A 25,699-nucleotide genomic window follows, 5' to 3' on the forward strand; every position below is an offset into this window, starting at 1 on the left:
TGTATACAAAGAACAAGGCCTCTAAGACATCAATTCTTAAATTAAGATTTACTTTATCCGCCCTGGCTGGTGTAGCTCAGTGGATTGAGCGCGGACCTGCGAACCAGACGATTTCGGTTCGATTCCCAGTCAGGGCACATGCTTGGGTTGCAGGCCAGTTTCCGGCAGGGGCCAGTTCCCTGCAGGGGATGCATGAGAAGCAACCATACATTGATGTTTCCTTCCTCTCTCCTCCCCTTCCCCTCTGAAGATAAATAAATAAAATGTTTAAAAAAAAAGATTTACTTTATCCTAGTCAATGGTCCATTTTTTATAACATGTAAATGTGGATTCTCTAACGCTGGGCATAAGGATTTAATATTTTTATTATTAAATTAAGCTTAGTTGTATGGTACAAATCTTCCATTTCTTTATAAATATTGTCCATTAACACAAATTTGTCACTTTCTTCCTATAATTGAACTCATTTTTTATTAATATATCTTGAAGCTATTTTGTTAGGTAAATAAAATCTTAGAGCTGATACTGGCATTTGTAATCAGAGTAGCTATTTCATTTACTGGGATTTATTTTTTTTAAGAGGGAGAGAGTAGAGGATACCTGGAAGTTTTCCTTACTTTCTCCATACCTAGCAACTTATTTAAAAATATGAATACTGAGAATCTTCTTATTTTGTAGCAGTAAGGGACTACAGACTATCTAACCTGCTATAGTTTTTATATGTCAGTCTAAGGACTGGTGCCAAGCTAAGGTATGTAAGCATCATGTAAAAAGACTGATTAAAAATACACATTTCCAAACCTACTGAATCCATATTTAGAGAAAATCTGGGACTCTGTAATTTTTTTAAAATAGTTCATTTTTTGCCCTCTTTATCTACCTAGCTGGACATCATTTCTTTTCTTAAGCGGCATCTCTAACTCTCTAGGCAGAGTTGAATGCCTCTTCTCAGCTCCACCAAAACATTGTCATAGCTTCATGACACATACAATACAGTAAGTATATATCTCTCCCACTTTGCTGTAAATTATTAAAGGGCAGAGTGCATACATTTATGGTATTCTCATTCAAAGCATAGTGTCAGACATGTAGCTGGTTTGCAATGCAGGTTTTCTGAATAATACAAACTACTGTAAAATTCTATTATGAAAATACATTTTTAAATGACATAATGACTATCCATTGGGAAAGGTATCATCATGAGAGCTTTTAAAAAATATACTTTCTTGAGTGTATCTGGATTTAGTGAAAGAGAGTCACCACCTCCATTACCTCCTCTACTTTGTGAGAATAACACACATCGGAAAGAGGTAGTTGAGATGGTATTTGGAGGAAAAGCACTTTGACTGAAGTTGGTCAGAGAGAGAAGGATATTCCGAAAAGGGAATGACATATTTGAAGACACTGAGGTATTAAAAACTAGTCACAATGAAAGAACTCTAAGTGATTCGGTTTTACCAAAATGATTAATTTATAGAAAAATGGCAAGAAAAAAAAATCTTAGATGTATAAAGGATCAGTCTCCCAAAAGTCTTCTATGATAATGCTAAACAACTTTCACTTCTCATGAAACTTGTGAAACACTATTGGAGAGGGGAATGGAAAACAGACTTGCATTATACAAAGATTACTCTGGATACCCTATGGAGAATGGATTGAAGTGGAAAGAGAGTGGAGACAAAAAGGCTAGTGAAAAGGCTGTCATAATAACCCAAGAAAGAAGTAGTATGGCCCTGAACCAACATAGTATGAAGACAGGACAGAAGAGATTTGAATTATATTGTGGAAATAAAATTATAATTACTTAGTTACTAACTAGATGCAGGAGCAGAATGAGAGAGAAAGGAGTATGAGTCTCTAACTGCAGCAAATGTGTGAACGGTGGTGCCATTTATAAATATGGGGAATAAAACTAGATAAGCAGTTTTTAAGATTGGGACTGATGGATTATATGAGGGGAGAAATCAGTGTCTAGTCTTACTGAGTGTGAGGTGGCCTTAAGGACATCCAGACAGAAATGGGTGACTTGCATAAGTGGGTATTTAGCTAAGAAGAGAGACTTAGGCTGAGGATGAGATTTGGGGTCATAAACAGAGAGATGGTAACTGAATGCATAGATGAGATCATTCATACAAATTTTAGTGTGAGAAGGAGGGAGAGACAGAGACAGAATCCTGAAGAAGACAAAGGCAAACTAAGGAAGAGAAGCTCTGAGAATGGGTGATCAGCTGGAGAAGCAAGAATAAAATGCTGAGAATATTATGGGAAGAAACCAATGGGGAGTATCCCTTACTGCATCTGGAAACTGGAAAGCTATTAGTACTTTAGAATAAAAGTTCAAGTGGGGAGTCTAGGGTAGAAACCATGGCCTAAAGAATATGTAGGCAATAAAGATGGGAATAAAAATAGTATTGTGTATTCTTTCAAGATTCTGTTTTTTCATATGTCATGTGTGTGCATGTGCAAGTACATATGTTTATGTAAGCAATAAAGCAGAGACTTAAGTGAGATAAGAGGGTTAACAGAAAAAAACTGAAACACATTTAAATAAGGAAAAAAGAGTTTACAGAGAAAGAGGCTGAAGGCATGAAGAGTAGTGACAACACAGAGTAAGGTCCATGAGGAGAAATGAGGATTCATGATACAAACCTAGAACAGCAAGAGGGAAGACTTTACTCCAGGGACGTCAGCAAAATATGAGTGCAAACAGAAGATTTCAGGTGGTAGAGCATGAATTTGAAGAGTCATTTCCTGATTTAAAATTTTTTCCTGCAGAATTGAAGGCAAGATTATATTTTAAGAATGGTGAGAGGGAGAGGGTGGGGTCTGAGTGATGAATTACTGACGGAAGGGCCAGAGTAGAATGATGGTGGGCTTGGTGAGGACAGCAAGGCAACATGAGGCACAGCTAGTAATACAGGAGTTTGTCTACTCTAGACACACACACAGTAGCCCAAACATTAGATAAGCTAAATGACTGATTATTCCAAGGTTGAGGTTTCACAGGGTAGGTAGAATTAAAGATCCACAGAAATTAATTTTAAATATATAAGAACAGTAAGGCCCTGGCTGGTGTAGCTCAGTGGATTGAGCACGGGCCTGTAAAGCAAAGGGTCGTCAGTTCAATTCCTAGTCAGGGCACGTGCCTGGGTTGCAGGCCAGGTCCCCAGTAGGGGACACATGAGAGGCAACCACACATTGATATTTCTCTCCCACTCCTCTTTCTTTCTCTTCCCCCCTCTCTAAAAATAAATAAATAAAATATTAAAAAAAAAAAAAAAGAACAGTAAAGCACTGGCCGGTATGGCTCAGTGGATTAAGTGCCGGCCTGCGATCCAAAGGGTCCCTGGTTTGATTCCTACTTAGGGCACATGCGTGGGTTGCGGGCCAGGTCCCCACTTGGGGACGTCTGACAGGCAAGCACACGTTGATGTTTCTCTCCCTCTCCTTCTCCCTTCCTCCCTCCTTCTCTAAAAATAAATAAATAAATCTTAAAAAAATAAGAACAGTAAGAAAGTGATTAAGTAATAAGTAGGGTAGGGAAGAAATATACTACAATAAAGGAAAGAGGTCAAAGAAACTGTCTTATGAAGTCAAAGAGCTGGAAAGAGAGAAAGCAGCCCTCAGGTAGCAGTTGGCATAAGATTTCAGGGGTGAAGACTTAAGATTGAGAACTGAATAGGCTGAGAACTATAAGGCAATAGTGTCATACAGCTCATTCCCAGAGTCATGATATCACCCCAAATGAAAAAGATACTGGGAGAAGAGGAGAGCAAAGAAAAAGATAATGAATGGCATCCTTGGCACTCATGCTGTCTGCAAATGTGTGAGAAGAGGCTGGGAGACGGGGATTAACTATGAAGTCAGGAGAGGATATATATAATGGCAATAATGTGATGTGTCTGGACAACAAGTGCCTTGGAGGAAATAATTTTATTTTTATTTTTTTCCTCTGTGCCTTTGAGTGACAGTCCCAGGGCAAGGTCCCAGGGCAAGGATGCACCCAAGGGTTTTTCTTTCAGCACCAGCTACCAAATCCTGGCCCCACTGCCTGGGGGAGGGCCTGTGAAAGTGCTATGGAAATCATTTTATTCTGCAAGTTGAAAAGTAATGGCTTTCAGTAGAAAACTCTGTGGTTATGTGGGAATCAAGAACAAGCAGCCCCCACCTAAGAGAGAGAAAGATAATTTACTGAGGGGAGAGGCAGGCTTCCACTGGGACGAAGTTGACAGAGGATTCACTGACTGACATGCTCACAGCGGAGTGCAGCTCCACGATACACTGTGGAATAAAGTCAGCAGGGGAGGCCAAGTGGCAGGAGAAGGCACACAGTAGCATCTCCTCTTAGGAAGGAATACCTCTTCCTAATACTAGGTACGAACACAAAGTGAATAGCTCTCTTCCTGAAAAGGCATACGGAAAGAAGAGTCAGAGAGAATGGAGGCAAGGCTGGTAAGTACAATGTAAAACAGGTCCCTTGCAACTTTTAACTTGAGATGTCCAACATGCAGTTGGGCATATAAATCTAATGCTTAGGAGAAAAATCCCAAGAATTTTATGGACCTGCACACTTGGAAGTAATGTAAGTTGCAAATATCTTACTTAAAAATATCTCAATTTTTAAAAATTCCTCCATTTAGATCAATTTAATAAAACCAATGAGGGGATTCAAATCTAGCTTCTCACAACCAATGATTACAATTACAATTCCATATGTAAATTAATTACGTAAAAATTAAAGGCAACACAGGACTCAGTGCGGAGGAAGGAAGGTGGATGCAGTCACACAAAGGTAGCAGGGGGGACCTCGTGATGGAACTGCTCCATTGGTTAATATCTGAACTATGGTGGAGGTCACATGCATCTACAAATGTGATAAAACTGCAGAGAACTAAACACATGCACAAATGAGTGCATGTAAAACTCAATGCATTGTATCGTCAGTTTCTTGATTCTGCTGATTTACTATAGTTATGCAAGGCATTACCACAGGGGGAAATTGGATAAGGGTATACATGATCTCTGAGTATTCTTACAACTAAATGAACATCTACAATTATCAAAATAAAAAGCTTTACTTTTGAACTAAAAGCAACAAAGCAGGTGAACTGAAAAATACTATCTTTAAAACTCATAGTAAACACAAGAGAATCAGGCTCCACCTCTGTGATTCTCAACCAGAAAGTTAGAGACGGTAAAGGGGTACCTAAGTGTCAGAAATACTGGCTTTACCCCCATTCCCTGAATATACACTCACACAAGAATAGTTGCCACAGTGAGCCACAGGTTCTGGAGGAAATCTGTCATAACTTCAAGTATGCTGCAACTGAAGAAGAGTGGAAAACCACACTCTTACAGCTATGTTACAAATACATCTAACTGGCAAGGAAAAAGACATGTTAAGAGAAACACAATATATAATAAGTAAATTTATAATAAACATGAAATTACTTCCCATTTGATTTGTACAAAATCAGCCAATACACTCTTTTTAAAAAAAATATTTTATTTATTTTTAGAGAGAGGGGAAGGAAAGGAGAAAGAGTGGGAGAGAAACATCAATATGTGGTTGCCTCTCATGTGTCCCCTACTGGGGACCTGGCCTGCAACCCAGGCATGTGACCTGACGGGGAATCGAACCGGCGATCCTTTGCTTCACAGGCCTGTGCTCAACCCACTGACCTACACCAGCCAGGGCAGCCAATACACTCTTATGTAAATGTACCTGGTGAATGAACATAAACATTCTGTGCATATAAAAATAAACATATGCACTTTTCCTCCAGTAACTGATAGATTTTTAGTTTATATCCATACCCAGCAACAAGGAATAAATCATCTAAACTTACAAGTCCTCCATCAGAAGGACAACCACAAATTTAAAAACAAACAAAAAACCCCTAGAATGGCCAGAATTGAACTGTATGGAAGTCTGACAACCATAATTAAAGAAGAAACATTCACCCAGACTGGTAGCAGGGGCAGAGAGGAACAGCTGGAGCAGAGAGGTCAACCTGCAAGGCGGAGGCTACATGACTGGATGTGTGAGGAGGTAAAGACCTGCAAACTGGGCGGTCCCACATTTGAGTGTGGATAAACTGGGAGGAATAACTGGGGAGCAAGACAAGCTGTGCAATCCAGGGTTCCAGCGTAGGTAAATAAAGACTTAAAACTCTGCCAGTAAAAACCTGAGGGAATTATGCTGGCAGGAGAAACTCCCAGCCTTACAGGAGAATTCATTGGAGAGACCCACAGTGTCCTAGAGCATACACAAAACCACACACTGGGGAATAACACTAGAAGGGCCCAATTTGCTTGTGGATAGTGGGGGAAGTGACTGAAAGCAGCCAAGAGCAGAGTAAGACCCTTCCCTGCCACACAGCGCCACAACAAAGCAACATAGGTTGACCCACCCTGGCGAATACCTAAGGCTCTATCACTTATGAAGTAACAGGCATGCAGAGACAAAAAAAAAAAATATGGCCCAAATGAAAGAACAGATCAAAGCTCCAAAAATAGAACAAAGCGATGAAGAAAGAGTCAACCTATCAGATGCACAGTTCAAAGCACTGGTAACCAAAGATGCTCACTGAAATGGTTGAGTATCATCACAAAGTAGAGAAAAAAAGTGAAGGCTGTGCAAAGTGAAATGAAGAAAAATATATAGGAAACCAACAGTGAAGGGAAGGAAACTGGTACTCAAATCAATCTGGAGCAGAAGGAAGAAGTAAACATTCAACCAGAACATAATGAAGAAACAAGAATTCAGAAAAAGGAGAGGCTTAGGAACCTGTGGGACAACTTTAAATGTTCCAACATCCAAATCATAAGGGTGCCTGAAGGAGAAGAGCAAAAGCAAGAAATTGAAAACTTATTCAAACAAATAACGAAGGAAAATTTCCCCAATTTGGTGAAGAAAATAAACTTCCAGGAAGTCCAGGGAACTCAGAGAGTCCCAAAGAAGTTGGAGCCAAGGAAGAACACACGAAGGCACATCAATAATTATATTATGCAAAATTAAAGATACATAGAAAATCTTAAAAGCAGCAAGAGAAAGGAGAGAGTTGCCCACAAAGGAGTTCCCATAAGACCATCAGCCCATTTCTCAAAAGAAACTTTGCAGGCAAGAAGGGGCTGGAAAGAAGTATTCCAGTCATGAAAGGCAAGGCCCTACATTCGAGATTACTCTCTCTAGCAAAGCTATCATTTAGAATGGAAGGGCAGATAAAGTACCTCCCAGATAAGGTCAAGTTAAAGGAGTTCATCATCATCAAGCCATTATTCTATGAAATGTTAAAGGGACTTATGTAAGAAATAGAAGATACAAAATACAAACAGTAAAATGATAATAAGCTCACAACTATCAACAAATGAACCTAAAAATCAAAACTAAAAACAAACTAAGGGAACAACTAGAACAGGAACAGAATGACAGAAATGGAGATCACATAGAGGGTTACCAGCAGGGATTGGGAGAGGTGAGAATGGAGGAAAAGGTACAGAGAATAAGAAGCATAAATGGTAGGCACAAAATACACAGGGAGAAGTCAGGAATAATATAGGAAATGGAGAAGCCAAAGAACTTATATGCATCACCTATGGACATGAACTAAAGGAGGGAATGTTGGAGGGAGGTGGGGGTGCAGGGCAAAAGGGGATAAAGGGGAGGAAAAAATGGGACAACTGTAACAGCATAATAAAATATACTTTTAAAAAAGGAATACATCATCTGTAAAGGTATATAATATAGCCTTGAATAAAGTGAGTTTATTCAGCCTACACAGGAGGCCTTGGCATACTAATACCAAATCCTCATCAACTAGAGAAAGGAACCACAACACAAACAAGCTGAAAACAAAATGCAATAGATTCAATATTTTTTTAAATGTCCCTCCTAAAAAGCAGCCCTAAAAGAGAATACTTAAGTTGAGCCCACTAAAATCAAACATGGGGAAACATTTTGGAGTGGTAAGACAACTAATTTAATATCTGAAGAAGTGATATCAATCACAACAAAAAATAAAATCACCTAATGATGAACACATATCTAAAATGCTAGTATTAGAATTGTTCATAATTATAATTGTTCACACCAACACCACAATTTTGTGGGTGTTGGTGTGTGTGTATATATATATATCAGAATCTAAACAATGATCCATGGGGGACTCTTACGTGAAAAGAATGGCATTATCAAAAGGCGCTAGCAGAGCCATTAAAAAGACTTTATGGTACGAAAATGGTTAAGCAGAAAAACAGCTATAATTAGTATATGCAAGATTCTAATTTTGAATTTAAGAGAATATATGTATACATTTTGACAGAAACTAAATATCAAACGAATATAAACCCAAAAGATTTTGTTTTTAGATTGTGGCCTTTATACAGTTCTGTGTTTTAAAAGTTTCCTACAGTAAATACATACTAGTTTTGTAATTTGGGGTAGAAGAAACAAACTATACCAATTAATATTTAAGTAATACTAATAAAGTCTATAGAGTAATATGAAAACAAAGTATGTATAGATGAATACACATACACATATATAAGATTACAATTATTTTAAAGATGGAAAAATTATGCAGAAGAAAAGAAAACGGACTGATAGAAAATATCTTAAAATAACCCTGGCTGGTGCGACTCAGTGGGTTGGGGGACAGCCTGCAAACCAAAGGGTCCCTGGTTCAATTCTCAATCAGTGCACATGCCTGCATTGCAGGCCAGGACCCCAGTAGGGGACGTGCGAGAGGCAACCACACATTGATGTTTCTCTCTTTCTCTTTCTCCCTCTCTTTCCCTCTGTCTAAAAATAAATACATAAAACCTTTAAAAAATCCTGATGAATTGAAAAAAGAAAGAAAGAAAATATATCAAATAATGGTGGCTGTGTGGATGAAATAATTTTGGGCAATTTTCTTCCTTCTAGTATTCTATGCCTTGAATGTGTATTGTGTTAATATAAAAAATTACTACTGTACTTATCAACCCTGACCCCAAACCTTTTTCACTGTATACTGCCTCCTGAAACAAACCAACAAACATAAATATACACACAAACCCACAGGTACTTACATGGGCTTACATCTCTGTATCTGTTTCGATTTCTGTTTTCTGGAAACTTGGCCACTCTATGAGGATAGTCATGGGACTCACTGCGAATTTCCTTAAAACAACAAAAATATATTTTAACATTCCTCTTAAATTTTATATATCAAAACAGGTACTTTCCTAACCAGTGTAAAATAACATTTATTGAGCACTTATGATATGCCGAGTACTATGCAAAGCACACTACCTACATTATCTCATTCAATTCTCACAATACCAATGGGAACGATTATCTTCTCTATTTTATATGTGAGGGATGATAGTCAAAATACCTGCTTAAAGGTCACAAAGCTATTAAGTGGCAGACCCCAGGACGGAACCAAGGTCCTTCAAGCACCAAAGTCTTTGCTCTCAATATATTTATTTACTGTCACACTATATTCAACCTTTACAAGGCAACACTAGACACTTCATGTCACATAGAATTAATGCAATGGAGATATCTAAGATTACATCATACTCAAATTTCTGACTAAACTCTCAGTAATATCTATTTATATTTCAGTTTCCATCTTAAAATGTTAATCTATTTCTTCATTTTCATGACATGTAACTTTTACTTGGAGTCCAAATATCCTCAAATTTTATTTCTAGAGCCATAAATGCTTAGCAATAACTACTAAGGCCTGAGGCTCATTTTATGAAACATATCATTTGCTGTATTCCACTATGAGAGAAATTCTATGAGGTTATGCCTGCGTTAGGCACTCTGCTACTTGTATCCAACATCAGCAGTTTTTTCCTCTCATATGAAATATAATTCTAAGCCTGGCTACTATAGCTCAGTGGATTGAGCGCAAGCTGCAAACCAAAGGGTCACTGGTTCGATTCCCAATCAGGGCACACGCCTGGGGTGTGGGTCGGGTCCCCAGTGGGGGCCACTTGAGAGGCAAGCACATTGATGTTTCTCTACCTCTCTCCCTCCCTTCCCCTCTCTCTAGAAATAAATAAATAAATAAATAAACAAAATCTTAAATTAAAAAAAAAGAGCCCTGGCTGGTGTAGCTCAGTGGATTGAGCACGGGCTGGCGAACCAAAGGATCACAGTTCAATTCCCAGTCAGGGCACATGTCTGGGTTGCAGGCCAGTTCCCAGCAGGGGATGCATGAGAGGCAACCATACATTGATATTTCTCTCCCTCTCTCCTTCTCTTCCCCTCTAAAGATAAATAAATAAAATATTTAAAAAGATGTTTAAAAAAAGAAATATAATTCTAAGAATTTAGGTAAAAACAGAAAAAAAATTGTGCATTAACAGACATTAACCCACATTCTTACTGTGGATTCCCTACCTAATAGCTTGCCACCACCCCTATCAGCCCTAGAACAGTTAACTTTTTAGTTCATGTTTTAACTCATTCAGCCTTTCAGAATACAAGAGAAGGGGACACAGACCATCTCTCAACAGAAGGAATCTCAGTCACACTGCACAAAGAACACATGAGATCCAAAATATGTTGGTACGGCCATTTTGGAAAATGCAACCTGCCATACAGAAAAACAGAAACACACACTATACACACACATTACAGTTGGGGTTTTTTTCTGACTTTTTAATGTTACTGTCACATCTAGCAATCCTGCTGAGCTCTCTAGTATTTTGTATGTGGTTCTGAATTTCTCAGTATCAGCAGTGATAATTCTCTTTCTTCCTTATACTTCATATGTCATATTTACTCATGCCTCATTTCTTTTTCTAATCTAATTACATTGGCTAGGACCTCCTACTCATAGTCAAATAAATATTTTTACTACTGACTGTGAATGAACTGCTTCTAAGGTATAACCATGAAGTGTAACATTGCTTTAGGTTTTTGGTGAATAGCCTTTTCAGGTTAAGAAGTTTCTTTTCAATTTCTAGTTTGGTAAAAATTTCTGTTTTAATCATGAGTAAGTGCTGAATTTTATTCAGTGTTTTCCCTGCATTCATGGAGATGATCCTATAGCTTTTCTCCTTTAATCTGGTAATGTGTTGAATTACAATAATTGATTTTTCACTTAATAAAATGCATTTAAGGTTCTTCAATGTCTTCTCATGGTTTAAAAGCTCAAGTCTTTTTAGCAGAAAATAGCATTCCAGGAAAAAAAAGAGAATAACATTCCATTGTCTGGATGTACCACCATTATAAAAACATGCATATATCTGTGTTTTTATGTTGAAATTACTATTTTCTTTTCTAATGATTTATTCAGTTTTAGTATCAAAGTTATACCAGCCTCACATAAGTTAGGCATCAATATTACATTTCAGTTTCAAATACTTTTCCATGAAAGCACATTATAACAAATTATTGTGGCCGACTGAAAAACAAAATAATCTTCAACCATTTCCACAGATTAATTATAGATGTTTTAAAATGTTGAATAATAAACTTCCTATGTAAAATTAAACACATTCAAGTATAGGCTTATATTTGTTTGCATTACCTGAAACACTCTATGAAGAGTAAAAACTTTACAGAGTGATGTAACAGATAATTTTATAAGTTAGTAACTGATAAAAAGGAAAATACTAATTTAAAATAGTACTAAAACATAATTCTTCTGTTGATAGCTCTGCTGTATCAAGTGCAGGGAAAACAGATTGGCAAGAATAAAAAATTCTGATTAACACTATGCAGGTGGAGAGAGTGAAAGTTTCATATATTATTGACAGAATGTGTACCAATATGGTTTTTAAAAACAATTTGATAAGATCATAAATTCGACCCACTAATTTCACTGCCAGAAATTTATATCACATATAGTCAAATACATGTGTGCAAATAATTATGCACAAGGATACTCACTCTACATAATTGTGAAAAACTAACAACCTAAATGTCCTTGAGGAATGAAGTAGTGATATAAATTATAATACACCAACGCTCTGTAATATTGTACATGTGAACCATGAATATACATTGATACAGAACAATCTCAAAGATATACTATGTGGTGAAAAAATGTAGAAAGAATATGTTAAGTATGCTCCCATGGGAGGGAGGAACTCCACTCAAACATAAATATGCCTGAGAATTCAATGAGTAATTCTACAAAGAGACAAGAAAGTAGTAATTTCTGGGGAGGAATACTGTGGAACAGGACATCTGGGGAAGGTTAGAGATTTAGGTAACTAAAAGTGTTTTAACTGTGAAATATTCTGAACAAAAATATAAATATGAGAGCCATGTTACCAGTAGTGAGATTAAACATGATTAGCACTTTTGACATACCTGAATAAAAGATCAGATACAGCTAAAGGCTTTACCTTAACTCCTCTCTCTCTCTTTCCAAAGTAAACTTCTGTCCTTTTAATCGCTTTTTATTAGAGACCTTTTGTGCCATTTGAATTTTAAACCACACATTCATTCATGTATTCTTTAGTTCATATGCTATTTTAAAATAAATGAGTTAAAATACTAATAAGTATTAATATAATATAATGCTCATAAGTGTTTAAATCACAACAAAAAGTTGTTGCAACCCATGGAATAGGAAAAAGTAGTTGCAAATCAAATACCTGATAAAAGATTAATATCCAGAATATAAAATTTTTAATTAAAAAATTAACAATGGGCAAAGAAGGTAGAACTCTATTATACCAGCCCTTCTTCAATACTTCTGTTATGCATGCACACCTGTTTTCCACAGTTAAGTCTTATTTGTCAGTAGATTCCAATTTTTAGCCTAAAGAAACACAGTTATTTGTGTATACTATAATACATCATAATTGATATTGCAAAAGGATAATATAAAATAGAGTGGGTTCCAAGTACAAGGGGAGGGAACAGATTTTAATTTATAAAACACCTTAAAATAGCCAAGTACTTGGGGTTAGGATATACATTCTGTTTTCTCAATTAATTATCAAAAACAAAAACAAAAATTCTTACGGAGTCCATTCTCTCAAATCTCCAAGGTTACTATTTGTTCTCAGTTCAGTGCATTTAGGAAGACAAGAACCCCCAATACTTTAAAAAGTGGCTCCAAAGGTACATATTATTAGTTGCCTATTCCAATATTCATTCTTTCTAACTAAAGGTTTTGGTTTTATTTTCTGACTTAAAATTAGCCTGACTACAAACCTGTATTGCCTAGCCTCCTGGAGAGGCAAGAATGGTCATGCAACACAGTTCTGGCCAATGGGAATAAGAAGAAATTGCTGGGTTTGGTTCCAAGAAAACTTTTATAGAAAGGACTGGCTCAGTTGACCCGTGTCATTCTCACCTCTGCCTGCCCACAGTACAGGTTTTGATGTGGAGGGATGAGAGGTAGGAATAAGCAAAAACCATCCTATGACCACAAGATAAGAAGCATATTCAAAGGAAGACTAAGTAGAAATAGAGGAAAATTGGTAATCAATGACATCACAAGCCACAGAAACAGCTCTGGTCTCCTACTTTCAGAATTTTCATTACATGAGAAAAATAAGCCCCTCTTTGTTATGACAGATATTAAGCTTGATTTTCTTTCCCATGAAGCTAGATGCTAGTCTGTAAATAACACACACAATATAACCAAATCATAGCAAATACCAGATCTGACACTGACTGACAAAGCATTCAGGAATACCCAAGACATAAAAATAAATAATTTTATAAGAACTTTACATAAGCAATAAAATACACAGTGTTCCTCAAAATGGCAATGGGACAGCAAGCACTGAGCTATTCACCAGGTCTATCATATTAGGCAAAATCAGCCTCTACTGAAGTTCTGATCTTAAAAAACTTCTTTCCTATAGCAGAGAGTACCCGGTCTACAGTGGTATTCAACATTTAGATGAAGAATGTTCCCTGTCAGCAGTAAAACCTGATAATCCAAGGTTTCTCAACCTCAGCATTATGGATATTTCGGGCTGGATAGTTCTTTATTTTGGTGGTTGTCCTGTGCATTATAGAATGTTTAGGATTAGCATCCCTGGCCTCTATCATTATACTGATCATCCTACCTCCCAACTATGACCAAGAAAAGTCTTCTCAGGAATTTTGAAATGTCCCTGGACAGCAACATTCACCACAAATATAATCCACCAACACCCAGTTGAACAGCACTATTTGAATCTAATACCAACTCTTATTTTAATGAAAGGTAAATTTAAGTGAGAAGTTACCTTTATCTTAAAGGATAATTTAACCATATTGTCAGCAGTAGCATAAATTCATAGTCTCTTGGGATGCTACTATATGATAAATACAGAGGAGTAACAAATCAATAAACAGAACTGAACCAGTATTTGCTATTTGGGGGAAAATTTCATTTAGCTCCTTAGTCATATTTGAAATTTATATATACGTGAGTTAACTATAGTAAGATTCCTCATCACCTCCTTTTGCAAAGAAGCAAAGTCTATTTTATTGATTATGCTATTACAGTTGTCCCAATATTTCCCCCTTTTCTCTCCGCCACCCAGCATCCCCAACTCCTTCAGGCAATCCCCACATAATTGTTTATGTCAATGGGTCATGTGTATTAAGTCCTTTGGCTACTCCATTTCCTATACTGTACTTTACATACCCATGGCTACTCTGTAACTACCAATTTGTACTTCTTAATCCTCTCACCTCTTCACCCATTCCCCCACAACCCCTCCCATCTGGCAACCACCAAAACACTCTGTATCCATGATTCTGTCTCTGTTCGTTACTTTGTTCTTTAGATTCAACCATTGATAGATATGTATTTATTGCCATTTTATTGTTAATAGTTTTGATCATCTTCTTTTTCTTAAATAAGTCCCTTTAACATTTCATACAACAATGGTTTGGTGATGATGAACTCCTTTAGTTTTCTCTTGTCTGGGAAGCTCTTTACCTGCCCTTCAATTCTAAATGATGGTTTTCCAAGATAGAGCAATCTGGCTCTAAGTCCCCACTTTCCATGACTGAATGTTTCTTGCCAATCCCTTCTGGCCTGCGAAGTTACTTTGAGAAATCAACTGGCAGTCTTACGGGAACTGCCCTGTAGGTAACTAATTGCTTTTCCTTTGCTGCTTTTAAGAGTCTCTCTTTATCTTTACCTCTGGCATTTTAATTATGGATATGTCTTAGAATAGTCCTCTTTGCATCCATTTTGTTTGGGACTCTATGGCCTGGACTTTCATGTCTCTCTCCTTCACCAACTTAGAGAAGTTTTCTTTCATTATTTTTTCAGATAGATTTCCAATTTCTTTCTCTTCTCCTTCTGGTACCCCCATGATGTGAATGTTGGAACACCTAAAGTTGTCCAAAACACTACTTTCACTATCATCCATTTTGGGGGATTCTTTTTTCTTCTTGTTGTTCTGATTGGGTGTTTTCTGCTTCCTTATGTTCCAAATTACTGATTTGATTCTTGGCTTCATCCACTCTACTGTTGTTTCTCTGTACAATGTTCTTTATTTCAATTGTGGATCCTTTTGTTTCTGACTGGATGTTTTTTACGCTGTTGAGGTACTCACTAAGTTCCTTGAGTACTTAAGGAACTCAAGGAACCTTGTAATGAGTATTTTGGACTCAACATCTGATAGATTGCTTTTCTCCATTTTGCTTAGTTCTTTTTTTGGAGTTTTCACCTGTTTTTTCATTGGGGCCATGTTTCTTTGTCTCCTCATTTTGGCAGCCTCTGTGTGTTTCCTTCTATTTATTAGGTAGCTAATTTTTATTTAAAGAAATTTTTAAGAAGCCTAATTTGTAACTTTATAAAATGATCCACTCCAACCAATGGTCTTATAATTAATTATTTCCAGGCAGAATACTATAATTTTAAATCTAAACCTATTTATTTTCCATGTATGTACTCTTTCCTACTAGTTCACCTCTTTAAAATATTTTATACACATAATATTTCATCTCTCTTGAAACTTATTTTGACATATGTTTCGAGGTAAGATGCTAAGTTGACTCTACTAGACAACTAAGTTTGCAGAGGCTCATATAATTCTAGGCTGAAATTCAAGAATAAGACACTTTCTTTTTAAGCATCCAGCTACTCTTCATTTCATAAGCAATAACCATGCCTAGTCTTGATGTATTAAATGCCAGGCACAGCAATCAATAGTAAACTATGGCTTATATTTTGACAGAAGCTTTAATGGAGAGTTTTTTAAAATTTTTTATTTATTTATCTTTAGAGGGGAAGGGAAGGAGAGAAGGAGAGAAATATCAATGTACAGTTGCCTCTCGTAAGTCCCCTGCTGGGAACTGGCCTGCAATGCAGGCATGTGCCCTGACTGGGAATCGAACCATGATCGTGTGGTTCGCAGGCCCACGCTCAATCCACTGAGCTACGCCAGCCAGGGCTGGAGAGTTTATACAAGCCCCACATGAAATCATTTAGCTAAATCCAAGTTTACCTTCCTGAATATAAAACACTAACATGTTTTGGACAAAAAGGAAAAAATGGTTTTAAATGCTATTCATTTTACAAAATTAAGAAGATGATACTGAGAAATTTTTTAACGTAGGACCAAGCAGTGCTTAATATATACTTATTTCTTCTGGAGACAGCTCTTGTAAACTAAGTAATCATATTACAAACAGTCTGAATTACAAACTCTTTGAAAAAAATGTTCATTATACTACACATAATTACTGGAGGTGAAATAAATACTTTCTGCTAAATATCTTTATTATTTAAGTTCTATACTTCAATATACAAACATTTAGTTTTCATTAGATATGCCTAGAAAAATGTTAGTCTCTGAAGTGACTGAAAATTTCTTCAATCTTTTTACAAAATATTTATTTATTTATTTTTAGGGAATGGGGAGGGAGAAGAGAGGGAAACATTGATGTGCAAGAGAAATACTGATGTGTGAGAGAAACATCGATTGACTACCTCCTGCATACCCCTAAGTGGGGGCCTGGTCCACAACCCAGGCACGTGCCCTGGATCTGCAACATTTCAGTCCATAGGCTGGCACTCAGTCCACTGAGTGGATTAGTGCATACCAGCCAGGGCTCCTCTTTGATCTTGTTAGCCCTAATGAGCTAAGATTTCATGCATCTAGCCTTATCCAATATTCTTTCAAAAGCAATTTCCAATAACTGATACTTATTTTAAAAGTACAAATATTTAAATTTTAATGGAAATATTTCTAAAATGTATTACCTGTTTGTTTCCTAAAACAAGAATATACAGAATGTCATTTAACCTTTTAATGATTCATCACACACATTAATTGACTGGACAGTAACACAATTTCCTCAGGGGATTATCTAAGTAAATACAGCTGTTTGTTTCTACATTAAGTGGCCACAGAGTGCTTTACTTGGACTTTTTATATGTGATTTGCTAGAAGAGAAAAAAATATTTTCATATATATTCACTGTCAGAAGTTAGAACTCTGTAGATCAACAAAAAATAAAATTATTCACTACCACACAATATTTTTTGGACTTTTTACAGAAAAGTAGACATTAACATATAGCTTAATTAAAAATTTTTTAGTAAATAGCCCTGGCTTGTGTAACTCAGTGGACTGAGCACTGGCCTGTGAACCAAAGGGTCACAGTTCAATTCCCAGTCAGGGGGCATTCCTGAATTGCAGGCCAGGTCCCTACAAGGATGCATGAGAGGCAACCACATATTGATGTTTCTCTCCCTCTCTTTCTCCCTCCCTTCCATTCTCTAAAATAAAATCTTAAACATTTTAAAAAATAAATATAGACTACAGGCATACTATTTATATACCTCCTTTAATATCTTAAAATAGCATGTTTTCCACTGACGATACATCTCTACTATCACTTTAAACAATTACTGAATGTAGAACCTTTTGTTACAGGATACACTATAATTTGTTTGCCCTTAACAGTCAGATTTCCTAAACTTCACAATTATTAAAAATGATGTGCTAAATATCCTTAAGTATGACCTTACAGAAATTTTCCAAGTATTTCTTGATAACCCTCTAAAAATGGAACTTGAGTCAACGGCACATTGCTAGTATTTCTCAAGAAAGGCTAGGGGTGAGGCTTTGCCCCAAGGTCAACACCACCAGTTAAACTAAGAAGTTTTATCTTCATATTGTCCTCAAAACTTTCTTGATTTTTCCAGGGTTTTTACTCTTTCAAATAACTTTAAATTTAAATCTTTTTTAGGCTGACTTAAAAATATATGTATATGTTACATACATATGTTAATTTAGAGAGAACTGATACCTTTTTCCCCCTTCTTTTTTAGATTGAGAACTGACATCTTTAAAATATCAACTCTTCCCTCAGACACTGGGTATTTTTCTCCATTTAAGTCTCCCTTGTTGCTTTTTAATTTAAATAAAACTGACACATTTCTTGTTTATTCTTAAGCATTTAAATATTTTTGTTGCTAATTTGACTGATATCGTGTCTATATGTCTCCTTTAATCAATAGGATAACTACACAAGGTGGGGCAAAAGTAGGTTTATAATTCTGATCATGTGAAATAGAGTTCATTCTTGTATTATTATTTATTATTATAATTATTTTCCATACAAATTATTTTCCATATAATTATTTTCCTACTTTTGCCCTACCCTGTTGTATTACACTCTCTCATATGGACTATCTTTATATTCCCAAAATAAATTTGGGTGTTTTATAATATTATTTCTAGAAAAAATCCACTCATGATATATCAGAATTTTGGGACTATAACTGTAGGTTATATCAAACTGCCTACTGGAATGGGGAGGAGGGGTGGTAACTCATTTTTGCTTTTTGTTTGTATTCAATGGGTCCTTCTAAAGCTTTGTTTCACTTTATTGTTATTTTTCTAGATGGAATGAAATGCTTAATTCACTGACATTCTTTACTCTTTCTGTAAAGACTGGCTAAATCCTGTAAGTTCAGAATACTGTCATTCCATTATTTCCTAGACACACTAATGGCAGTACTCATTGATTTCCTCTTCCACCCCAAGTGTTTAGTAAAGATTGCTGTTTTTCCCCACTTGCTGTTAAGTAACAAAAGTACATAGTCTGATGCAATTCTAATCTGTTCTCTTTTTCTACCTTGCAGCATTATTTCTTTATCCTAAATACTTAGAAAATTCATCAGGATGAACCAACGGTTTTATGCTTTTAAAATATATTCCTGGTGAAGACCTTGGGTCCCCTTTGATCTTCAACTTCAGAGTTTTCCTCAGCTCAGAGATATTCTTCCACTAATTCACCTTAGTCTCCTCTGTGCTCTCAGTAACTGTTATCGAACACAGAGACTTGAGACTGTCATGTGTTTTGAATGTTCTTTTATAATATTTGATAGGGGACTCATGAGTTTGAAAATTTTAGTGAAGGTAGTTATTAGCAAGCCTAGTAGGTAATGCACATGTTAAAGCTATTGTTTCAGGACTGCAGGTATGCCCACCACTCCAGGTGGAGAGACAGCAGACCTCCTAGGGCACAGCTAAAGACCACTACCTGGGGCACAGCCAGGGACATCAGAACCACTGTGTTCAAGAGAGACAGGCACCACCCTCCAGGGGAACAGCTAACTGCCTAGGGTAAGAAAGCTGCAGTTTTTTTTAATCTAATTTCTCCTAAATTTCAAAACCCCTCCCTGCACTTTTTTCTCTGCTATAAAAAGGCTTGCTTGAAAGGAAATGTAACCTGCCCTCTTCTCAGATAGCTGGCCATCTGAATAAAACGCCCATAAAGTTCAATGCCTGTCTCTGCTTACTGGGTCTGGTATGTGACAGGCAGCACGAATGCTGGCTTTTCTAATTTAATATTCGGTTTTAAAATCTTTTTCCGGAATTCTGAGAAATTTTCTCAAGCTACTTTGGTATTCTGCAGCATTTTGCTAGCCAGTTTTCTCTATTTCTTATACTATTTCATTTACTGTAAATGATGCAATTAATCTCATTTTCTTGTAGTGCTGAATTTTTCAAGTCTAACATTTGTCTGTTCATCTTTACAGAAAGTGTAGGCATCAGCCCTTAGCCAAGCTTGTTTGTGTATGCCCGTACTGTTTACTATCAAAATTCTCTAAATCTCAAATACGTTAAGTAATACAAAATTTTTCTTATCACTGTACTTTAAACATTTCAATAATAAAATAGCTTCTACTGCATGGGATTAAGGACCTGGAAAATTATATCCCCTTATTTGTTTTCTGTAACTATTCTTTTTTTTAAAATTTTTGATTTATCTTTAGAGGTGAAGGGAAGGAGAGAGGGAAAGAAATATCAATGTATGGTTGCCTCTCATGCGTCCCCTGCTGGGAACTGGCCTGCAACCCAGGCATGTGCCTTGACTGGGAATTGAACCATGATCCTTTGGTTTGCAGGCCCATGCTCAACCCACTGGGCTACACAAGCCACGGCTGTTTTCTATAACTATTCTTATAGTCATTTTTTTACTGCTATTTATACATTTTTGTCTGAAAACTCTCCCTCTGTCTCTCTTCTTCTTTTTTTTTAAGTTTTATTTATTTATTTATCTTTAGAGGGGAAGGGAAGGAGAAAGGGAGAGAAACATTAATGCATGGCTGCCTCTCAAGCGCCCCCCCACTGGGAACTGGCCCGCAACCCAGGCACGTGCCCTGACTGGGAGCCGAGCCACCATTGTCTGCTTCGCAGGCCCGTGCCCAATCCACCGAGCTACACCAGCCAGGGCTCTCTTCTTTTTTAAAAAGCAAAGCTTTGAGTTTTCCTAGAGACTATCAAGAAGCCAGTCTAACTAAGTGCCATCAGAAAAGTATGCTCACATTTAAAGAAAACACATGAAGAGGATTTATTTTTGCCTAAGGGAGTGAAGGAAGAATACAGTGCATGAACAGACCTGAGGACTGAGCAGGAGGAGTATTCCATGTAAACAAGTTGGAAAGGAAGGGTACATGCAGGAGGGAAAAAAAAAAGCTTGTACAAAGTCACAAAGATGTAAGAATACATAAAACAATAACGAATAACTGATATCTTGCAAGAATTACAAGAAACACAAGATCTGTGGTGCATGAGAGTAAAATACAAGAAATGAGGATAAATAGGTAGAGAGGGATCCCGTGATCCCGTTACGTAGGATTTGTTCATGCTTCATTCACCCAATACACATATAGGAATTCTGCAAATTATAAAGATGGCACTGTAAATTGGGGGGTAGGGGGAGGACGCAGGGGAAGGAGGGATGGATTAATCAACGAACAATATGACAAAAACAAATAGGTATTTAGAAAAAATTAACTGGTCAGGAACAAGAAAAGGATTCCCACTTTTACTAGTTCTATTCAACATAGTACTGAAGTTCTAGCCAAAGCAATTTGACAAAAGAAGAAATACTAAGCATCCAAACTGGAAAGAAATTTGTTGATCTCTATTCACAAATAGCATAACTTTATATGCAGAAAACTATAAAGAACACACACACACACACACACACACACAAAATACAAACTTGTCACAGCTAACAAACAAATTCACCAAAGTTGCAAAACAAAAATCAACACGCAAAAATCAATCGTTTGTTTGATACACTAGTAATGAAAAATTCAAAAAAAATAAGTATACACTATGATTTACAATAGAATCAAGAATAAAATACTTAAGAATAAACTTAGCCATGAAAGTGAAAGACTTGTACACTCAAAACTGTAAAATGCTGCTGAAAGAAATGAAAAACAACCCTATAAACAGAAAGACATCCTGGGTTGTGGGGGAAGACAGCCCTATGATGACCAAATAGAGAGAGGGATAATAAAACTACTCAAAGCTGTATGTTGATTCAATGAACTCCCTATCATATTTCAAACGACAATTTTGGACAAAAGAGAAAAACTCATCCGAGAGTTCACATGCAATTTCAAGGGATCCTGAATAGGCAAAACAATCTTGAAAAGTAACTAACAAAGTTGGGGGATAGGGAACTCACACTTCCTGGTTACAAAAGTTACTAAAAAGCTACAGTAATCCAATCAGCATGGTACAGCAGAAGACAGACATAGAGATCAATGGAATAGTATGGAATTCAGACATAAACCCTCACATTTATGATCGACTGATCTTCAACAAGGAGCTCAAGACTCCTATGTGAAAAGGAGTATTTTCAGCAAATGGTATTGGGAAAACTGGATATCCACATGCAAAATAAAAGTTGGACCTTGATTATAAACCATATACAAAAATTAACAAAAAATGGATTGAACACTTAAATTATTAAATAAAACACAGGGATTGAAAATCTTCATGATCTTGGATTTGGCAATAACTTCCAAAATTAAGATAACCATAACAACAACTACGACAAAGATCATGACCTTAGCTTTGGCAATAGGTTCTTAAATTATGCCACAAAGAACCAGTGACAAAAGAAAAATAAATTAGACATATTAAAAATTTTTGTGCATCTAAATAAGTTGAACAATAAATTGATGTCTCTTTCTCCCCCCTTCCCTCCCTCCCTCTCTCACTAAAAGTCAATTTTTTAAAAAGTATTTAAATTTTTTTCTGCATCAAATAATACTACAGAGTGAAAAAACCCAACATATTGGGGGAAAATATGCATATCATATATCTGTCAAAGCATAAATAACCAGAATATATAAAGAATGTCTACAAGTCAACAACAACAAAATTTTAAAAACAGGCAGGAGAGAGAAGATGGTGGTCAAGTGGGTGGAAGCTGAGCCCACTTGCTTGTGCCCTCAGCATGGATTTTTAGCTGACCTTCTGACAAATGGCCTGAACAATCAATGAAATCTCAGCTGAGATGAATTTTTGAAGCCAAGGAGTAAAGAGGATGCTTTGCACCATCTGGTAAGAGATTTTATAAGTTGGGGGGAAAATGCCCTGAGTGAGGTGCTTATACCAGAAGAGAGATCAGACAGAAAATGCAGCTTAGTGGCTCCCCCCCTCCTGGGGTGTGGTAAGGTCGGGGGGGGGGGGGGAGGCTAGTCCTGCACAGGGAAACCCCCACCTTTAATTGGGAGAGACTTAGAAGGATATATAAATTTGGGAGACTTAGGATCCATACACACAATGGGCAACACGTCCTTACCTGCAGCACCAATGGGAAGTGTTCCAAAGAGAAATTCTATCCCCTAAAACTGCCAGAGGCACTGGCAGGCTGTGGACAGCCCTGAATAACGACAGCCCAGCCCTTACTTTGGGGGGAGGTGGAGCACTTGGAGAACTGGCCCATGGTTCTGCACTGGAGTGTTGGTATCACAGAGACTTTTTAAAAGGGGAAGCTGAGGTGTTGCTGGGCAAGGACCCCATTTGCTTGTGCAATGGGCTCTGCCAACAAAGAAACCAGAGTGAACTAGCACACTTCATTCCCACAGAGTCTAGCTGTGCAGAAAGAACAGAATGTGGCAAGACAAAGGAACTGTCGGACCTGACCCAGTGCAGATGGTAAACAGGGGGCTGCATAGAGTGGAGAGCTTGGGCTAAGTCTCCTGTGAGAGCAGCAGGCTGGGGACCTGAAGGCCAGGAACTGAGAGAGCCTGATATTCATTGCAGCCAGACAGGTCCCCCAACAGGCAGGCATGCCCAACCCCCACCAGCAGCACTGCAGGCTTTTCAGATCACTGAGGCCAGGCTCAGGAGTCTACTCAGTGCATAAATGCAGGGGAAAGAAACAGAAGCTCTAAAAAGACCCTTTGTAAACTTTTATCAGACACTATGAATTATCCTGTTTCCTTGGGCCCTAATCCACTGAAACAAGCAGAGAAGAGGGATTAGACAAACACAGCAATGGGTGTTCAGGGCCCTGCCAAGCCTTGCCTCTTACACAAAGCTGTCATCAGCACCAAGCAGAAAGAGCTGACAGTTTTACACAGATTGGCCCCTCATATGAAACAAACAGCTAATTCATCAGAAACTATACATTATTATTGGGACAGACCAAGACATGTGGCAAGGGACTGGGAAACACTCCCACCATCTTCCCTGAAGACTGACCAGTGTCTTCCGGGGGTAAGCTAGGGATTCCACCAGGCCAATCACACGTGAGGCCCCCTATGCAGGCAGATGGAAGTGGTACTTGTGAGGCAGGAAGATAGCACAAGAAGAATGCTGAGACTGCAATACTGTTACTGGCCAGCAGCTAGCATCCTGATTGCCAGGAAATGCCTTTTACCAATTAGGTAGAATTAATAGTAAACCGAAGCAGGGAGGAGGAAGGAGACAGGTCTCACATGCTAACTCAGTGGTCCTGAGGGTGGTCTGATAATATTGTCAGGTGTTCCAATATCACAAGAAACACTATGTTAGCAAGAAAGAAAGCCTTGAAACTGTTTTCATCCCAAGGCCTGGAATTCGGGAGAGGGTCAGGTGCCCAAAGCAGCAGCCCACAAAACAACTTTGGTTAACTGTCTACCTCTGGTCACCATCTGTTTTACCAGAGAGTCCCTGATGCTTACAGAAAAAAACCACAAATAACTTTAGAAAGTGCCCCAATTTTAATTAACTGCCTTCTGTCCCGTATTTGTTTTACAACAAGATGAACAGATAGAGTCTGGAGCAAGATAAGGATCGGGGCTAACAGAACCCCACACATACCTAAGTTTGGGTAGTCACATTCCCCCAGGAAAGCTGGCACCACATTTACCAGTTAATCAATATTTAACTTTATTTTCTCCTATCCCACCAACTATGTAAGTCCTCAGAACAAAGGACTTGCTCTATCTCTCTTGGGGGCTTGGGGCGCTCTTGACGTTGGCTTCCCAGCCACTGGGCCTTTGGCCACCTGGTCTCAGGCTGCCCAGGGGCTTGTCACACTCGCCTTCAGCCACTCTTTTGCCATCCTGCTTTGCCCTGAATCTTTGCCTTTCACCCCCTACTCTATCCAGTCCTGTTCTCTCCCATGGGAACAGGCCACTAATAAACTGATTACATGCTAATAGATTTGCTGATCTGTAATTTTTCACGTGTCAGCAAGAAAAAACAAGTCTCTCTGATCAACACTCACTCGCAGTGCTCTCAGACATTAGATTAACTTCTCCAGGGTCTTTTGTTAATGGAAAGCCAGTAGGACAGAACAGAGAAGACAGCCAGGCCTGAAGGAGACAGACACAAATTGTGGATTGCTTGAGCCTCGAACAGGCTGCCTAGAGCTAGAATAGGACATCATTCGACATTACCGAGGGTGGATCCAGAGAGAGAAAACAGTGGCAAACACGAGACTCTGCTGAGACAAATTTCTACCTCAGGCTTCATCATTATTTGTGTTATTTTTTTTCTCCAGCATAGCATTTGAACATTTTTCTCTTTTCCTTCAAGTTTGTTCCTCTTATTTCATCAGGTTTTTAAATTTCAGTTTTATTTCCAATCTCGTATTTTACTCCTCCCTTCATTTACTCCATTTTCCCTCCCTCCTTCTTACCTTGTTTTAAATTTGATTATTTTCCCTTTCTACACCTTTTTTCTACTCTGCACTCTATTTCTCCTTCCTCCTGCCCTTTCTTCCTTTTTAAAAAAAATTTATTGTTTCTTTTTCTTAGCCTGGTTTTTATTCCTTACTCATTATTTCTTCTCCTTCTATCCTCTCAAAATCACTCTTCTCTCATTTACACATCTCATAATCTTTTTTTGTTTCTTTTTTCCTTCTGATTCTCTTTCCAACTTCATTATTCTTTGTGCATTTGTCATTAATATTGCTGTGATAGCTGTTCTTCAGTTTCGATTCTATTTTTTTTCACTTTTGGGGGGGGTT

The 25,699-nt window shown here is 37.5% G+C and overlaps 1 protein-coding gene and 1 non-coding gene across 3 annotated transcripts in view; both read right to left on the minus strand.

The window, feature by feature from the left end:
* The window catches only part of PTPN2 (protein tyrosine phosphatase non-receptor type 2), a 138,829-nt gene that overhangs the window by 85,251 nt on the left and 27,879 nt on the right, over positions 1 to 25,699 (minus strand). For both annotated transcript variants that reach the window (XM_037067599.1, XM_037067598.1), the window contains exon 2: positions 9,073 to 9,163. In XM_037067599.1, the coding sequence (XP_036923494.1) occupies positions 9,073 to 9,163 (91 nt within the window). The remainder of the gene's footprint in view (positions 1 to 9,072; positions 9,164 to 25,699) is intronic.
* Positions 3,951 to 4,078, minus strand: LOC119001987 (small nucleolar RNA SNORA30/SNORA37 family). Its single transcript, XR_005069661.1, has one exon. It is a non-coding gene; the product is annotated as a small nucleolar RNA SNORA30/SNORA37 family (small nucleolar RNA).

The sequence above is a fragment of the Sturnira hondurensis genome, unplaced genomic scaffold, assembly GCF_014824575.4.
Source record: "Sturnira hondurensis isolate 20B ecotype Veracruz unplaced genomic scaffold, ASM1482457v3 Scaffold0017338, whole genome shotgun sequence".
Taxonomy (NCBI): Eukaryota; Metazoa; Chordata; class Mammalia; order Chiroptera; family Phyllostomidae; genus Sturnira; species Sturnira hondurensis.